At 38.4% G+C, this 16,064-nt stretch overlaps 3 protein-coding genes across 5 annotated transcripts in view; 2 read left to right on the top strand and 1 right to left on the bottom strand.

Moving 5' to 3' along the window:
- The window catches only part of LOC141913411 (MOB kinase activator 2-like), a 31,221-nt gene extending 25,019 nt beyond the window's left edge, over positions 1 to 6,202 (top strand). For all 3 annotated transcript variants that reach the window (XM_074804944.1, XM_074804941.1, XM_074804943.1), the window contains exon 5: positions 1,751 to 6,202. In XM_074804944.1, the coding sequence (XP_074661045.1) occupies positions 1,751 to 2,193 (443 nt within the window). In that variant the 3' untranslated portion in view covers positions 2,194 to 6,202. The remainder of the gene's footprint in view (positions 1 to 1,750) is intronic.
- A 3,710-nt stretch (positions 6,203 to 9,912) lies between these two features.
- Positions 9,913 to 16,064, top strand: part of LOC141912561 (1-phosphatidylinositol 4,5-bisphosphate phosphodiesterase delta-1-like) — a 50,877-nt gene continuing 44,725 nt past the window's right edge. Inside the window, exon 1 of the mRNA XM_074803839.1 lies at positions 9,913 to 9,975. The gene's annotated coding sequence lies outside the window, so the exon portion shown is untranslated. The remainder of the gene's footprint in view (positions 9,976 to 16,064) is intronic.
- Positions 10,062 to 15,323, bottom strand: LOC141912576 (atrial natriuretic peptide receptor 1-like). The gene is made up of 12 exons (XM_074803864.1): positions 15,242 to 15,323; positions 15,040 to 15,111; positions 13,810 to 13,993; positions 13,050 to 13,202; positions 12,815 to 12,974; positions 12,400 to 12,546; positions 11,858 to 11,981; positions 11,494 to 11,562; positions 11,186 to 11,360; positions 10,751 to 10,849; positions 10,551 to 10,642; positions 10,062 to 10,221 (listed from the first exon to the last, which is right to left on the bottom strand). Exons 1-12 carry the CDS (start codon positions 15,269 to 15,271, stop codon positions 10,174 to 10,176), a joined length of 1,353 nt encoding a protein of 450 aa, XP_074659965.1. The 5' UTR covers positions 15,272 to 15,323; the 3' UTR covers positions 10,062 to 10,173.

The following is a 16,064-nucleotide window of genomic DNA, read 5'->3' as shown; positions in this document are numbered from 1 at the left end:
GGGTTTTATTATATATATATATATGTATATATACCCTACCTGTACCTAACCTTGGCCTATATCACGTAAAGTCAGGAATTTCTTGTTATTTTCTTATCCTTACCGAACAACCTAATCAAACTCCCCAGCAGAGTTTTTATCTAGTGATAAGAACGAGTAGGTGATTGCCTATTCTCTGCTCTACGTTGATGTAACTGTTGTAACTGGTGTAAGTGTTGTTTGTCTTGTACACGAGATGAAAGAGACAAGAACATTGTTTCTAGTTCGGAGTTGTTTTAACATCACAAGTTCACTGAGGAATTGTTGTGCTATTTTGTTTGTTCACAGATATATATACCCGTGTATATACATGTCAGTGAAGTATAGTATGAATGGGGGGAGGGAGTGGGAGGGAGTGGGGAGCAGTACATAAAACCACCTGCTCTCTATGTCAAGGTCATCATATATATGAGGTGATGTTAACCTCAGCAGATGTAACAGTATCGGTATAACTTACTTACTATACCTCACCTTGATAAAAATCTGTTCACCTAAAGAATGGATTTGTTTTATTGGCTCAGTGTTTGTCAATATATCGAATTCATTCCCTCAATCTTAAATAGCTCAATATTCCTCTGTTGTTCAGTAAAATGCATCGTTTCTTATGGTTTTTGAATAGACTGTAGTCTTCTATACGCCCAGAGCTACAGTAGAATACTTACAATTTCTTCCAAGTAGAAACAGATCAATTTCTAAACCGCCTACCTCGCCCCTCTCTCTCCTCTATTCTCTTATCTCTCATCTCTTTCCTCTCTCCTCCTCTCTCCTCTCTTTTCTCTCCTCTCTTTCCTCTCTCCTCCTCTCTCCTCTCTTTTCTCTCCTCTCTTTCCTCTCTCTAGAATATGACCTTTTCATCTTTATATTTTCAACAATCGATTTTAAAATTTTTTTTAAAAACTGTTACCAGCGAGCGATCGCGTGAAGTGTTCACTGGTTCTTCGAAGAGTCCAATTCATTTCGTATCAACAACCGACTTATTGACAATACGACGCGCTGACAGCGGTATAGTACATGAGAGAGAGAAGCAACTCGTGTCACATACTCTCAATGTGATCGTTATACAGAACTAACGTTAATGGCACTTGAAAATATGACAACATTACATTAAAATAGAACATTGACACTTTACGCGTGTAACAGAATATATACAGTATCTATTATCGATGTTAATATAACAATTTCAAATGAGTTATTAATTGAAAAAATGAATACGCGTAACGATTAGGAGACAGTGAAATTACGCGTACTCAACTGGGATCGAACCCGGGTCTCGGATGTAGAAATCAAGCGCGGTAACCATAAGACCGATAGAACTAGTCCACTCGGCCAGTGGTTATACAACATGTTATGAGTGAATCGATAAAAGACATGTTCGAATACATCGTTCCTCTATAATCAACTACGATTAAACCAATCCACAAACCTTACCACGTTTTAGCCCTGATGCACAGTTGATTATAGAGGAATGTTGTATTCAACTCAAACTGATACAGCTTTTCTGCACCCACAATCTGAGCGTCCCAGAGACATGCATGACACCTCGCCTCAGTAAGCTGGGTATCCCACAGTCAAACATGACACCACCCTTCTAAGCTGGGAAGTAGAAACTGTCTTTTCTTTTAAGCCGTTTGTAAGAAGTGGACAATTTGTATCTCATCTGCGTGAATCTGTCCATTTTATATGTACTAGTCTAATCATTCTCTATTTGCAGGTAATGAATTTCCGAGTACGTTAGAAGCGGTGGTGAAGAAGATTCATAAATATCTGTTCCAGGTCATCGCTCATATTTACTACGCACACTTCAAAGAAATTGTGATATTATCGTTAAACGGACACCTGAACATTCTGATGAAACACTTCATGTTGTTCAATCGAATATTCAACATTTTGGACAAAGATTGTGATATAATGGACGACCTAGTGGTCGCGTTGCTATCGCCTCCCGTGGTCTCCGGTGATAAAACTGAATCGGACGGTGGCGCCGCCTCGGTCGTTACGCCGACGTCCGCGTCGTCGGAAAATAAAGAAAACGATAAATCGGCGGAGAATCATTCGAATCACGCGTCGTCGTCGTCGTCTCAATCATCGGTAACCACGACGACGACGGGTATCGATGGCAACAGTGATAAAAACAACATGATGTTAACTGCGTGAAAATTTATACGTATAGGATACTTATAGTAATTATAGAGAACGAGATGGTCGCAGTCATTATGGTCATTCAATAATGAAATTAGTATTTAATTTAACTCGGTTGCTTTTGACGGCCTGAATATTTTGGGTAGATATATTTATTAGAGTGAGTGAAGAGTGAGTGAGTGAGTGAGTGAGTTTGTGTTTTCATTCTATTGACTCATCGGGGTTCGTTGCCTGAACTCGAACATCAGGGATCAGTTGAACGCTGGAACTGGATCAACGGTTACCGGTTAGAATTCGACTCTTGAAAAGAGTCAAAACCTGAGAAATGGACCGATGATTTTTAACTGATCAGAACGAATACTGATTCTAATTGTCACCGTGTCAGTTATTCACCGGTTAACTTTAACCGACATTCGATCACCTGGGCCCGCGTTGAGTTTTGATCACGGTTCTGATCAAGCTTCAAAACGCGTGATCAGGCGAGTGGAATATTTTAATGTCTCATTTGGACAGTAGATGGCGCCGCTAAGTAATTTAATACGTCCGAAATTGATATAAGTCGTTGAAGTAGGTTGTATCGGCACGCCCTCTACAGTTTGATGTGAAAACTAGTCATGGCTCTTTATTAGATAAACACGCGATGAGCTTATTATGTATGAATACTTTGTGTGAAAGATGATTCTGAGAAAAAACATTGCGCGTTAAATGTTTCATAGTAAACGAGTTGATTTGATTAATGTGTTTACGTCTCAAACTGGTGACAGTTCCACTGATTCCGGTGTCTATTAATATCGACTCTACGATTAGTTTCAATATATTTTCAATATTCTAGGGTCATCAAATTTCCACCAAAAACTTTTGGAGCGGGTTCGTGATTTATTAATCCGAGAATCTCATGTATTTATCATCATCTGGTTTTTGAAAACGTTTCCCCAGTGACCTCGAAGTCTTGTTTAGTTTAGTGTAGTATTATCTGAACCCTGTTGACTAATGGGTTGAATGTTTGTGAAGGGACCGAATCACGAATACGTTCGCGGCTACCTTGATAATACGGTGCTGCCCCCGATTGCCACTACAAATATACTCGAAGATTGGCACTGGAGCTGTTACATAGTCAGCCTGTGCTCGAAATTGACCAATGAGAATTGAGAATGAAGCTGAGCTGGTTCACATTGCCAGCCAATCAGGAACCGTGTCATGCCCACGTGCAGGAGTGCAAGTCTTACTGTGAATATGAAGAATCAGTGGCACTGGTTATAAGTATATTTGTAGCCGGCAGCGAACGTGTTAAGAGACGGAGCCTGAGGGTCTTGTGAGAGAGAAAGTTCTGTAATTTCATTGCTGAATCGTTTATTTCAGGCTTGAATCAGAGTAAATTAGATATTTAACAGTATAAATGAAGCCTTCAGTAGCGCTGTATATAGCGTTACTATAGCACGACATTCACCTGTCTGTGCGGGCTGAGAATTATTAACTGTTTACTGTTGACATTATTTCTCTATTAGAAGTCTCTTTTCTGCCTGAAATTCCCGGTTTTAACACAAACCCTTAACCATAAATGGTCGGTTTTTTTGTTAAAAAGTGATTTGATTTCAAAAGGCTTTAACTTAAACCAGACCATCGACTGTGACATCGGTATCGTGATGGCATTGAATAAACAGTTCATGTTGTTTGTATTCTATTCAACTCCTCATAATAAATAAACGCCTAAACATATTTTAGAAGAGAAAAAATGCTGCAAATCTCTGAATCGTAAAGATTTAAATGTTTATGTGTTAAAAACCTCAGAATCGTCCTGCTGTACCATATAATAGTTGAGTGTAGTTTGAGATGAGGGAGTGGTAGGGAGAGGGAGTAAAGGGGGGACGAGCTGTAAGATATATTTATTTTCTAGATGCATGTTTACAAATGTTAGAATTAAGCGTGAAGGTTTGATAAAGCATGAAATGAATCGACGCTCAGAAGTGAAACAATTGAATACTAATCCACGCGACACTTTAAACATTACTAACAGACAGTGGTCACTGTAAATCTTACGTTTCTTGGTTCGATAATACCTTTAGTCCTCAATGTAGCTGAGTTGCTCTTTGCCAATTTTATAGACAAGGACCCAGTTTCACAGTCGTGAGTTAGATTTGACTCTTAGTTTCTTTTTTCCAAAATGATTTCGACTCGCATCCTACGAACCGAGTGCTAATATTAATAGGCGCTGATTTATAACATACATTCCAATGACTGCGTTAACCATAGAAGTTTTTTAACGGAACGCAATTGGCTTATGACTTTATCTTTGTATAATTCATGGAGTATCTGTCGTTAATAAAAAGTATCAGGTAGTCGTCGGTTGTCTATGGACTCTTGATATTTTCAGCTTTCCGTGAAAATTACTAATAGTATTGTACGGCATTGGATAGCTTGTTCAACTCGGTACGAAACGAAGTCAATAAAGCACTTGTTCGTACGGAATTTTACCTGTGTCGAGCGCGAGTTTACCGAACTATGAAGTGAGATGTGAGGGAATTTTTAAACCGAATGTTTTGAAGTATTGAGAATAGATTTCAAGAGCTTTATGCATTTATGCTCTATATTATGTGCGCGTGTATGTGCTGTGTATGTGCGCATGTATGTCAGGGGGTGAATCTTGGCCACAATTGTTAATGTATGCAGTGTGTAAGGGTTCTTCTAGTAAATGCAGTCAAAGTCATTGTTTAAGTCGTGGTCGTAGTTATCATTTCGTGGACGACTTTTCCAAATGATGACTTACAATAGGCCTTTTATTTTAATTGTTTGGTTTACAGGAACTGCCTCCGAAATTTGAAGAAAAGTCAAATAAAAATGAAATTTTTTTTCTATTCCTGTCCGGGGAATAAATTCGGTGAAAAAATGAGCTAAACAATTTTTTTCACCTCCGCCTAATGAGAATCCTGACTTGAATGCTGAAAGAATTGAAAATGACAGGTTCTTTTTCCGTCGCAGTGTGCAGAATTGCAACTTTCCAAGAATCATTTGTTTGGACATATGTATATTGCCCTATTGACAGTTCCCTCAAAAAGTGATTTTATCTCACTGAGGGAATTTTTTTAAACATTTTTAATTCCTTCGAAATGATATATTTGAATAGGTCTACCCCGTAAACCAAAAAATTAAAAAAGGCCTTATTATTGAATTGGAAATACAAACTGGAACTCAAAAAAATAAAGTCGACTTCAGTAACGTAATGATTCATCCCTGATGAAGACTCCACTGAGTTTGACTGCAATTATGTAAATATGTAATGAGACTTTGTCAAATTGTTACCTAGTTTCTCGACTTGTGTAAAAATCGTCACGCAACAAACAACCGATATGGCTGTTTTAAAATGGGCCTAGTTTTACGAGAAGATAATTCAATAGTTCACACGTCGATATTTTTAATTTACGCCGGCAATTGAAAAACAATTCGGTGAAACTGGCTTTAGACGGGAATGATGATATCGGTATATTGCTAGTCATATTTTGGATTATATTACGATACTCGAAAAAGAGTTTTACGATCGAAATGTAAACCATACTCCAAGTGACACTGTAGCGCGCAGTGAATTAGCAGTAGTCTAGTGTGTGTTACAGTAACGTGCATATAACAAACATGCAAATGGGTTTTAAATTAATATATATTTATATACAGTAGACTTTGCTGAAGTTGGATCTTTTGGGACCGTAGAAATGTGTCCCAGTAGAGTGACATCTGAGTTTGGATGCTATGTACTTCATACAGTTTCACAAGAAATATTTAAGAAAATTGATCGGCTCCGAGTTGAACGGAGTCGTCTACTGTATATAACTATAGAATCCCATTAATGGTGACAAATCTTATGTGCAGGAAACATTGCCGAACTCGCGGAAAACCTAACTTATAATTTTACAGTTTGAAATTTCAAACTTGAAGTCATTGAACTCGAACTGTTAGATGTTATAAAGGGGTCGAAATTTGCTGTACATGTCGCGAAATAAAGACTACAGCGTTAAACCAGCAATGATGATAAAAATTACCAGAAGATAAAATGTCGAGAAGTTTCTCAAAAACTCTGAATCTTTGGTTTTCAATTAAAATACTTGATTAAATGGTTTTTTTAGTTGAAAGCCGAATTTTAGTAAATTTGTCGATGTTTTAAACCTTTCCATTTTTTTCATCGTTGGTTTCGCAGTCTTGGGTAAAGATGTGTTGGTTGTTGTGAATTCCCGGGATATTTTTTGCTATACATATTTCTGTATGATTATTTATAGCTGTGTTTTAGGCTTCTATGGGTATTAATTACTATAATATGGCTCAGGTTCAACACGATACACAGTCATTGTTTAACCCTTTACTTATTTCAATCATCTGTCACTGTAGCTACTGTAGTGGAGTCCTAATCTTATCAGGTCGAAGAGTCCTGATATTATCGGGTGCGAATCCCTGTAGAGGAAAGATTGTTCTACTCGGGTAGGATGTTGTACTGTTCTCCAGTCTCGATGCTATCAGGTCTAAATCCCTACCGATAGACGATAAATTTCACTACAGGTGAACCTATGGCTTCAGCTTGGGTGTCGGAGAACTCCATTTCAGCTACTCAGGGACTCCTACTTAGCAACCTTGGACTCTAAACTTGGTTACTTTGAACTCCATCTTTGTCTATCGTCAAGATTCTCCATCCTCCCACGGCATGGATTCGAACCTGATGGCATCGCTACACTCAGCCACGGCACGAACGTGCCGTGGCAATCTCGATGCCATCAGGTTCGAATCCCTGCCGGGGAGGATGGAGATTCTCTAACTTGGTTATTGTGGAGACTCGAACTCGGCTACCTGGGACTCCAACTCGGTGATCTGTAGTACGCTATCCTCTGTCTCAGTTGTGTTAGACTGCAGCTGATCAGTATTGACGATGAATGATTGAAATATGTACTGAAATAACTAACGACTGTTAACGGTATATGATATTGCTGATGATGTGTTTAGATGTGTTAAAATATTTAGAATATTTATTGCGTGGTTGATGATGATGATGAACTTCAGGAGTAGTAGTGTGTTCATGATGATGATGATGGTGATGAACATCATCCATTAGATTTTTGTTGTGAGTTTATTTTTATGTTTAAATGTCGACGAGTAAAAATTCAGTGTTTAAAAAAAAATCCTTTGCTTGTTTAGACCCGGGACGTACAGGCACACAAACAGTTTACTTTCTCTTCAATTGTGGGTTGTATAAGTTGTTAGATGATATTTTAATTTCTTCAAGGCAGGTTTTGGTCGAAAAATATACGTGGACGCACGAAAATTGTATTCCGTTGAAAATAACCTGCCTCTAAATAACTCTAGGCTACGTATAAACTATTAGTATTAAACTTATGTTTCAATAATAATTCATGCTTTTTAGGAAGATTTATATCCGTGAGGAGAAAGTGAAGTTTATACCTCTCGACTCTTTCCGTATTGAGGTGGAGGGCAGTGTTCTGTAGACACAAATATATACAGTAGACCTTGCTTAATTCGGATCATTTGAGACCGATGAAGTTGATGTAGGCCTAGGCTCAGTAACACAGTCGTGACCCAAGTCCACAAGTGTTTAGGTCTCAAATCTTAAAAACAGTCCAAAATTTTTGGATTGGTCATTATAGACCCAAAATGGTCTTAGTGTGGTCTTAAATCTAAGATATGACTGAGCAGCCCGGTTTATCAGAACTCTGGATTAAACATATTTATGTATAGATGTGCCGTAAATGATATCTGGATTAGATCACACGTCTGATTAAACTGATCCGGATTAAGTCTGGTCTACAGGGTCCAGTTCCACAGTTCTGAGTTAAGATTTGACCCTGGGTTAAAACATTGAAAATGAACTAACTTTAACTCAAGAGTTAACTCTAACGCACAACTGTGGAACTGGGTCCTGATGTTTAACAACTTTTATAAGACTTGTTTGTGTTATATTCAGGTTCAGTTTTTAAGTCGCAAGTCGTCGTTACACGCGCCATGACTTAAAAATGTATGATAAATACTATGTAATAAGAAAAAAACAATGACATCACAATGATAACAACAACACAATGAATGGTGGAATTATATTGTAATACATCAATGGAATAAAAATGATTGGAAAAAACTGACACAAATTTCTTTATTGTTTTTTAACTTAAATTGTTCTGAGACAAGTGAGGTTATCATGCGAACAGTTAAGTTTTTTCCAGGTTGATAGTTTTACGACCCTGGCCTACTGCAGATAACATTGTAACCCTTGTGTGTCTTAAGGGACGGCTGGGGCCTTTTTTGGTTTTTATTAATCACAACATGACTAAGCTGAGCTTAGTCCACATATGTGTCTTGACAGCCAACGCCAGAGGTGGTTTCGAACCACTTGGTTCCAAGTCATCCACTTATTAATATAGCATATAACTGAGCTAACTGCACAGGACACTTTTTTGCAAGACTTTTAGATGCACCACTCAATACATAAGAATTCATTTACCATAGCCTCTTATTAAACAAATAATGTCACTAAATAAAGCATTGCCGTCGATGGAATTGGCAATTAACACTACTTTTCTTTAATTCGCCCGCCACAGTGGTGTCAGATCTCGACCGTCTAGTGCTGCCCCTATGCATAACGATAGCGGGGAAAACGCGAACTAACATCGTACTCGCTTGCCAGACACTTTTAACCAGCGTACTGGACAAACTATTTACCGATTGGCGGGCCGGACTCGGGCAAAATTCTGAAATTCTCTAAAAAACAGCGCTGACTGGCAATTTTTCCATGACAGATTAGTTTCAAAAGAGTAGAAATAGTGGAATCGTATCAGAGAATATGTTTTCGGGGTAAGGGAGACAGGGAAACGCGCACCGAACCGCACATGTAAGGTAACACAAATATTGCCGAACGATACCATCTATTTAAACGATCATATCTCAGCTGATATCTAAGGTAAACGAAAACGGTAAAAAGTATCCGAAAGAAGAGAATATCGGCTATGAGGATTTATTAAATGATATGTGAATAATTTCCCGCTTGAATGCACAATCGTCCACCAAATAAGAGTACTCCATGTTTGAATGTTGCAATTCATAGTGTTAGTAAGCAGAAACCACAGTTTTTTCTAGATTGTTTCACCGATAGAACGACACTTTCTTTAAATTCAATCACTTTTTATTAATGAAAATAAGACAAACCGCGGTGGTTTGCAAACAATAATGAATCGATAGCGGATGAAAAATTTAATTCATTGTCACAAATATTCAATACAATTGTAACATAAATCAGTGGAAGATAAATGAACTTGTGCATAGAAATGTTTTAATATTGATTTGAATTTTAACTGCTTGTAATCAATGAAATAATGAAGATTTTACATAATAGGTTAATGCATGAAATACTGTTGATTAATAGGCCGATCTGAGGAGTGGTTTCGGGTGTCTGGGTCCCTGTCTTCCCTTGCAGCCTGACCCTGGATCTACTGAAACCGTAAAAAGTCGCAATCATCTTAAATACTTTTGAATTCGGTTTCAATGCGTGAAGATTGAAAGATAAATCCGCTAAAAATGCATTTCATTTCGTTTTGACCAGCACCGGTTGGGCACTTTGCCATCATTTGAATCATTGCGCGGGAGAAGTTAAACCCGACCTCTTTCTCTCTACACGATATTCAATAAATTGAACAATATGAAGCCATAGGTTATTTCACCATTCTAGTTGACACTCTGTAAGTCAGACGACCACAAGACGGATGTATAAGTAGATAGACCCGCTCCAACTCATAGGAAAGGGCGAATACAAAAAACCAAGTGAGTAAAACATGTATATGATTTTATTCATATTTTACGAAATATAATTTCACTCGAAAAGTGTAGAGAAAATATTTCTGTTCCCGTTGGAATATAATATGACGCTCAGGTCTTACATGTAGAAATTATTGAACGTATAAGTTTTGGAATGTAGTGGAACCTTGAAGTTGTGGCCACCAGTAATAGGCTCGTATCCGGCTAGTATCCGATATCTTCTAACCAATATGTGCTCATTATTCCTTTGCCCTGAAATAAAACAGTGGATAAAACATCAAGATTAATTCCGAATAAACCAGTTTTATTCTCTCTGGGAATCAATGTCCTTCGGGGGTAGACGTAGTTCAGTCATGAATGAATATAAACCTGTTGGGACAGAAATAGTGGGAGTTAGTGTAGCTGCATATGAAGCTAGTTTTAGTTGAAAAGCGAATATCGAATGATAAGTTAGTTGACCATGCCGGTAACAGTGTTCATTTCACATGACTAAGTCATGGTCTTTACAACAAAATCTCTCGAAGTTCGAGTTCATAACTAAATGAAATTCGAACGGCTCCTGTTGCTTGCGGGCTTCTTACTTTCATTTCAATATCTCCTCTCTGGGATGTGGTGAAGCCGCCTAGTTCGTCTAACATCGATTTCGTACATGGACTCAGATGTATCCTCAGAGCTGAAATAGAAATGGGCCGTATTCTAACGATCTAGCGAATATGTATTTTATATCATATTTTCTTAGTGTGTGACTATTATATTAGTTTGTTTGGGCGTTTTAACTCACGTAGTCCGTTCGATTCCATTCTGGACGCGGTATTCACAGTATCTCCGAACAGACAATAACGAGGCATCTTCAACCCGACCACACCCGCTACGACCGGCCCTGAAAATAATAGCAAATAGACAAAATCATTTATGTAACCTTCGTTATAATGACCCTGAAAATAATATCGGGATGACGAACTTCGTTATCAGGAAATTTTTGATAAATGGATAAATATTTCATGAAATAGACTTTCATAAAAATTTGACCTCGGAACATTGTGACGTCATTAATCGTTTACAGTGACGTCACGACATATGGAGCCAATTAGCAGTTTTTATTATCAACCTTGAACTTAAATGAAAACATACACGATTACAATGATTTCCTAATCAGAATTTATCGTTACAGTTTTTTTATCGTTTCAATTTCTTATCTATGAATAAGACGTATTACCAGAGTGTATTCCAATTCGTATTTGTAACTGATGTTGTGGTCTATGGTCGACCCGGAAAGATTCGACGCTGTGACGTGTTTTCAGCGCCATTCTGCAGATTTCGGCCGCGTGTTGGTTGCCGTTTCTAACCGGTAGGCCCGACACGACCATGTAGGCGTCACCAATCGTTTCTACCTATATCAGTAATGAGGTATCTAGGATTCATCAACGGATATTTAAATCATTGCTCAGCTGATCTAGGGCTATACATGACCGGTCTCCCTATTTGTCTTTAAAGTTCAGTAAAGTATAGTGTAATTATTCATACCTTGTAGACGTCGAAATCGCCGATTATAGCGTCAAAACACACGTATAATTTGTTCAAAAAGTTTACGACCTGAAAATATTAGAATATTTGATAAAAAGAATCAGAGAACCAGATACCTACTCATTGTCTCGGCCGAGGACACTACGGTACGGGGTTCGAACCCACGACCTGGCTTCCCGGAGTCGAAAGCTCTGACCATTCGCCCACACCGCTAGCTCGTAGGCTAGGAAAGGTCGCCAATTTAATAAAATCTTGTTAATCTTCAAAGTACTTGTCCGATTGTTAACATAGCTTCTCCACAACTCATTCGGTGGAAATCGGTTTCAAATTGGGCTAGATATCTCATCTACGCCCCTCTACTAACCTGTATAGGTGAACTTTCTGCGGATAGTTTGGTAAAACCTACGATATCGCTGAAATAAATCGTTACTGATTCGAAACTTTCCGGTTCGATAGTTTTACCAGCAATCAACTCATGCGCAACAGATCTGAATAAGAAAATTGTATAACAAAAATATATGATATTCAATATTTGAGTGATTAGAATATCTCACAACTTTTTAGAAAATTTTTTTTTAACATCCCCAACCCGCTAAGCGCCACGTAGGGCATTATTAGCGGGTTCGATGTTTTTTTTTTCCCAATGGGGGAGAGACCAGAGAATAACCTTCGACCAAGAAACTCTGTCGCCACCAGGGTTTGAACCCATAAACCCTGGATTGGCGAGACCCAGTGACCGGCTTTTTAGAAAATGAATACGAAGAATTCAAATCAATTGAAACAACAGCTATAATTTTTGATTTGAATGATTTCCAAAATATAAAAATTGACACTTTTTCTAAATTATGTTTCAAAAGTTTGTTTTCGTATCTACAAATTAAGAAGTACAACTATGGAAAAACTTACTTGGGTAAAATAGCGTACAACAACTCTTCCGATCGTCTCTTTTCATCGATCACTTCAAGAGTTCGTTCTTCAACCAGTGTCTCTAGATTCGACGCGTATTGTTCCATCCGTCTCAATAGATTGTCCAGAATATTTGCACTTCTACCGCTGCAAATAAACGAGCGAATTTAGATCAAAGATTCTGATGGTTTTCTATAATTCTGTAATGACAATTGTTATTGTCTTCATTTTCTCATATTTATTGTAAAAAGTACTCTGTGTTACGATGGAATAAGATACAAAAATTGTACCACCAGAACTTGGAGCGACAGTTTAGAAATTCGTGTAATCGTGATTATGAAGTCACAGTGACAAATTCGGAATTGGGTCTTTGGTACAGTCTATACTACTGACTGGCACCAGGGTCACCTCTAACCTGTTCATTTTGCGTACAGTTTGTTTAATAGCTGTGAATTCAGGTCTAATCAGTGGATCTTCAGCCCAACATTGCTTCATTAATTCCAGCATTTCCGCAGAACACAAACCCTCGGCTACAGACGGACGAAAATGTCCTTTCTCCACTTTTTCGACGATTTCTGTAAAACGCAATTCGAGACTCGGAGAAGATCGATTCAAACTGATTGAATATATTTCATTGAAATGAATTTTACCTCTATCGGATAAAGTGGTCGACTCCTCCTCGAACGGACCGCCGTTATGAGCGATCTCTTCGAGAATAATCGCGAAGCTGTAGACATCGCCTTTCTGTGTACCGTTCACCGGACTTGACTGTCTCAGTAGTTCGGGCGCGATCCACAGATTTTCTACGAAAAATTTAGAGGGTATTGAAATATGGTACGAACAGAGTGTTTACCAGTTGTTGTTGATAACCAGATGGAGGCAGCCAGTTTGTCAACGGCGGTAATATCATTATTTGTCAGTTATTCTCATCATTATGATCTGCATGGCATCGCCCACCAGTAGAATAAGGGGGTTATATCCTCTCGGCAAGAATTTGCGTTCAGATTTGGTTTGGCCAACTTAACTATTAGAAGCAGGGTAACACACAGTAAGGTTCAGTTTGAATGTGGCAGCCAGTGCGTGAACGACAAATTCTAAATTACGGTTATTATTTGTCTGCTATATCCATCACCATATGATTATCTTTAAGGAAGTTATCACCTGTAGAGTGAGGGGGTTATTAACATCCTCTCGTGAATTTGCGTCACCCATCATCGTTATTTATATGGAAACTCCCACCTGTATAGGATAAGGGGTTATATCTTCAATTTGCGTTCATGTCTAAGTAGTTGGGCCCACTGGACGGGGTTAGAGACTAGAGGGCAACACAGTGAGGTTTACGAACATATAACTGTAGACATGTAAATGTGGTCGGCGTGATCGAAGCTAATTTCAATACGATAATATCACTGGTCGCTTTAAGCTGATAATTTTGCTTACTTTTATAGTTGAAATTGTCGTTGTTTTTACTAGTGAACAATGACGGAATTCCGTAATCAGTAATTTTCAGAATGAATCTACTGTCTATAACACAGTTTGACGAGTGAAGTCTTCCGTGAGATTTCAGCGATGAACTGTGTAAATAACACATTCCCTGTAAATAGATGGGGAACCGTAATGAGGTAGGGTAGTAATTCATCCAGTCCTGCAAGTGGTTGTATCCACAGTGGACGCTCTGCGACACTCCACGATCCTAGTTTTTTGCCCAACTGTGGGACACATCAGACTTGGTTCTTGGTGAAGGAAAGAGAGGGCAGGACGTTCACAAGTAGATGTATGAACCCGCTGTGCCCTACCGCGCTCCACAATCTTAAGGTACCCAATTGTGGTACTGTGACACATCAGGTATTAGGTTCTTGGTGAAAGTAATACACAAATAGTTTACTAAAGTGGCATCTCTACAAGTAAAGCCATGGGCACCGAGAACACAACCGCGGTAGGTTTAAGGTAAGCCTTTCTGCGGGTGCGTCTACGGTGTGTAGGTTCTATGTATAGAAAAACCTATACTATGAGGTGAGATGTGAAGCAAATTATTCCAATTACCGGTCGTCATACCGCGGTAATTGGGACACAATTGTAACATCGATTAATGCCTAGACTCTGAATTTATAGATCAAACGCGCAGAAATCATTAAACGGAAACCGAACGATTTTATTCGATTGCACGATTTTCTCACTACATCGTTTTTCGTTGCGGTTTGAAGCATGTACCAATCGATATCCGAGTCGAACGTTTTGTCGGCGTTAATTGAGTTTATAATTTGAAATATCACGATTTCTATTATAAAATGGTGTCGTATATAAAATCGACACGCGTTGAGTTGAGAGCGTCCGCGGTCTCTCATTATGGAGGGGTGAATGGTACACGACAAGATGCACGAACGCCACGAGAACCCAGAACTTACAGCAGATTACCTTCATTAAGAGCCGCCTCCTGTAAGTGTCAGAAAAAAGTTACGATATCGTCAGCATAAAACGTCAATCTCACGTCACGGAACAAGTGTAAACAAATAATGATTGCTGACGCGGGGAATCTCAACCCCTGATAGAAGCTGGACATGTGATATGGAAAAGTATCTACACCGATTCTCGAGGAAGTAACGACGTAGCCCGTATAAACAGTGTGTTTGGTTGCTTTACCTTAACGAGATCTTCGATCAGCGATAACTTGAAATCCCAGTCCAACAACATCGCTTCATTGTGTAGTATATCCTACAAGACAGAATTCTAGAGATTGAGAAATTGGTTTGACTGAGAATTCGACGGAAATTCGTCTGTTTGTTATGAATCAATTCGTGGGTTTTTTTTGTTTTTGTTTTCGAGATCGTCGGATATTACGAACCTGAAGACTTCCTTTTGAACAATATTCCATCAATAGTTTCACTGGCGACGAATCCAAACAAGCTCCGACGAACGCATTTATATTCTCATTCCTCATACCTCTAACCTGTCATTTAAAATTATAATCGCTTGCAATGATTGATTAGAAAAACAAAAACGTTGCGAATCAATCCTTAGAAATCGAAAGATTTAATTGAGATGAGATGATTTCTATGGGCGCCAGGGCCATGTTTTATGGATATAAGTTTGTAACTTCTCCTGGTGTCCATCGACTTGAATTACATTATTTTATTATATTATATCTTGTTGTAATTTTCTAGTGTAATTTAATTCGTGAATAAAGAATAATAAAGAATAATAATGAAACTATAGGAATATTACAGTACAAGATTGCGAAAAGTGATGTAGTGGAGCCGCGTGAACTCGATATCGAGTCAATATACAAAAATAGGGAGTACTTTGGAGGTTTACGGAATTCGTTTGAAGTAGGAGGTTTCACTATACTAGTGCATAAAAACTTCATCAGGAAAATGAGTAAACAGTGTGTAGGTTGATTTCGTTAGAAAGTCAACAGGTAGCTAGTACTGTGTAGGTTGATTCATTAGAATCACGCGCTTTCACTACCAGAGAAGCTCATGAGGTAAATGAGTAGGTATTCTAGTGTAGGTTAACTCGATTTTATCAGAAATCATCACGAGCTTTCGCCCATAGTGCATTGTAGCGAATAAGCATCCGGAATAAAGTAGAGAATCTGCACCTTATTCGGTAGCGTCGGGACTGCGGTAAATATTTCACCAAGTTGAAAATCGGTGTCACTCTCCATA

This window comes from Tubulanus polymorphus, chromosome 11, assembly GCF_964204645.1.
Source record: "Tubulanus polymorphus chromosome 11, tnTubPoly1.2, whole genome shotgun sequence".
Taxonomy (NCBI): Eukaryota; Metazoa; Nemertea; class Palaeonemertea; order Tubulaniformes; family Tubulanidae; genus Tubulanus; species Tubulanus polymorphus.
The sequence above is the reverse complement of the archived record's forward strand: the minus strand, read 5'-3'. Positions and strand labels throughout refer to the sequence as shown.

Bases quoted from the DNA above. Each gene is read 5' to 3' on its own strand.
- LOC141912576 (XM_074803864.1), bottom strand. From the start codon at position 15,271: ATGGAATATTGTTCAAAAGGAAGTCTTCAG. The intron at 15,112-15,241 runs GTTCGTAATATC...TCTGTCTTGTAG, and splicing joins GTTCAAAAGGAAGTCTTCAG to GATATACTACACAATGAAGC. The intron at 13,203-13,809 runs GTGATATTATCG...AATTTTTCGTAG, and splicing joins TTATCAGCTTAAAGCGACCA to AAAATCTGTGGATCGCGCCC.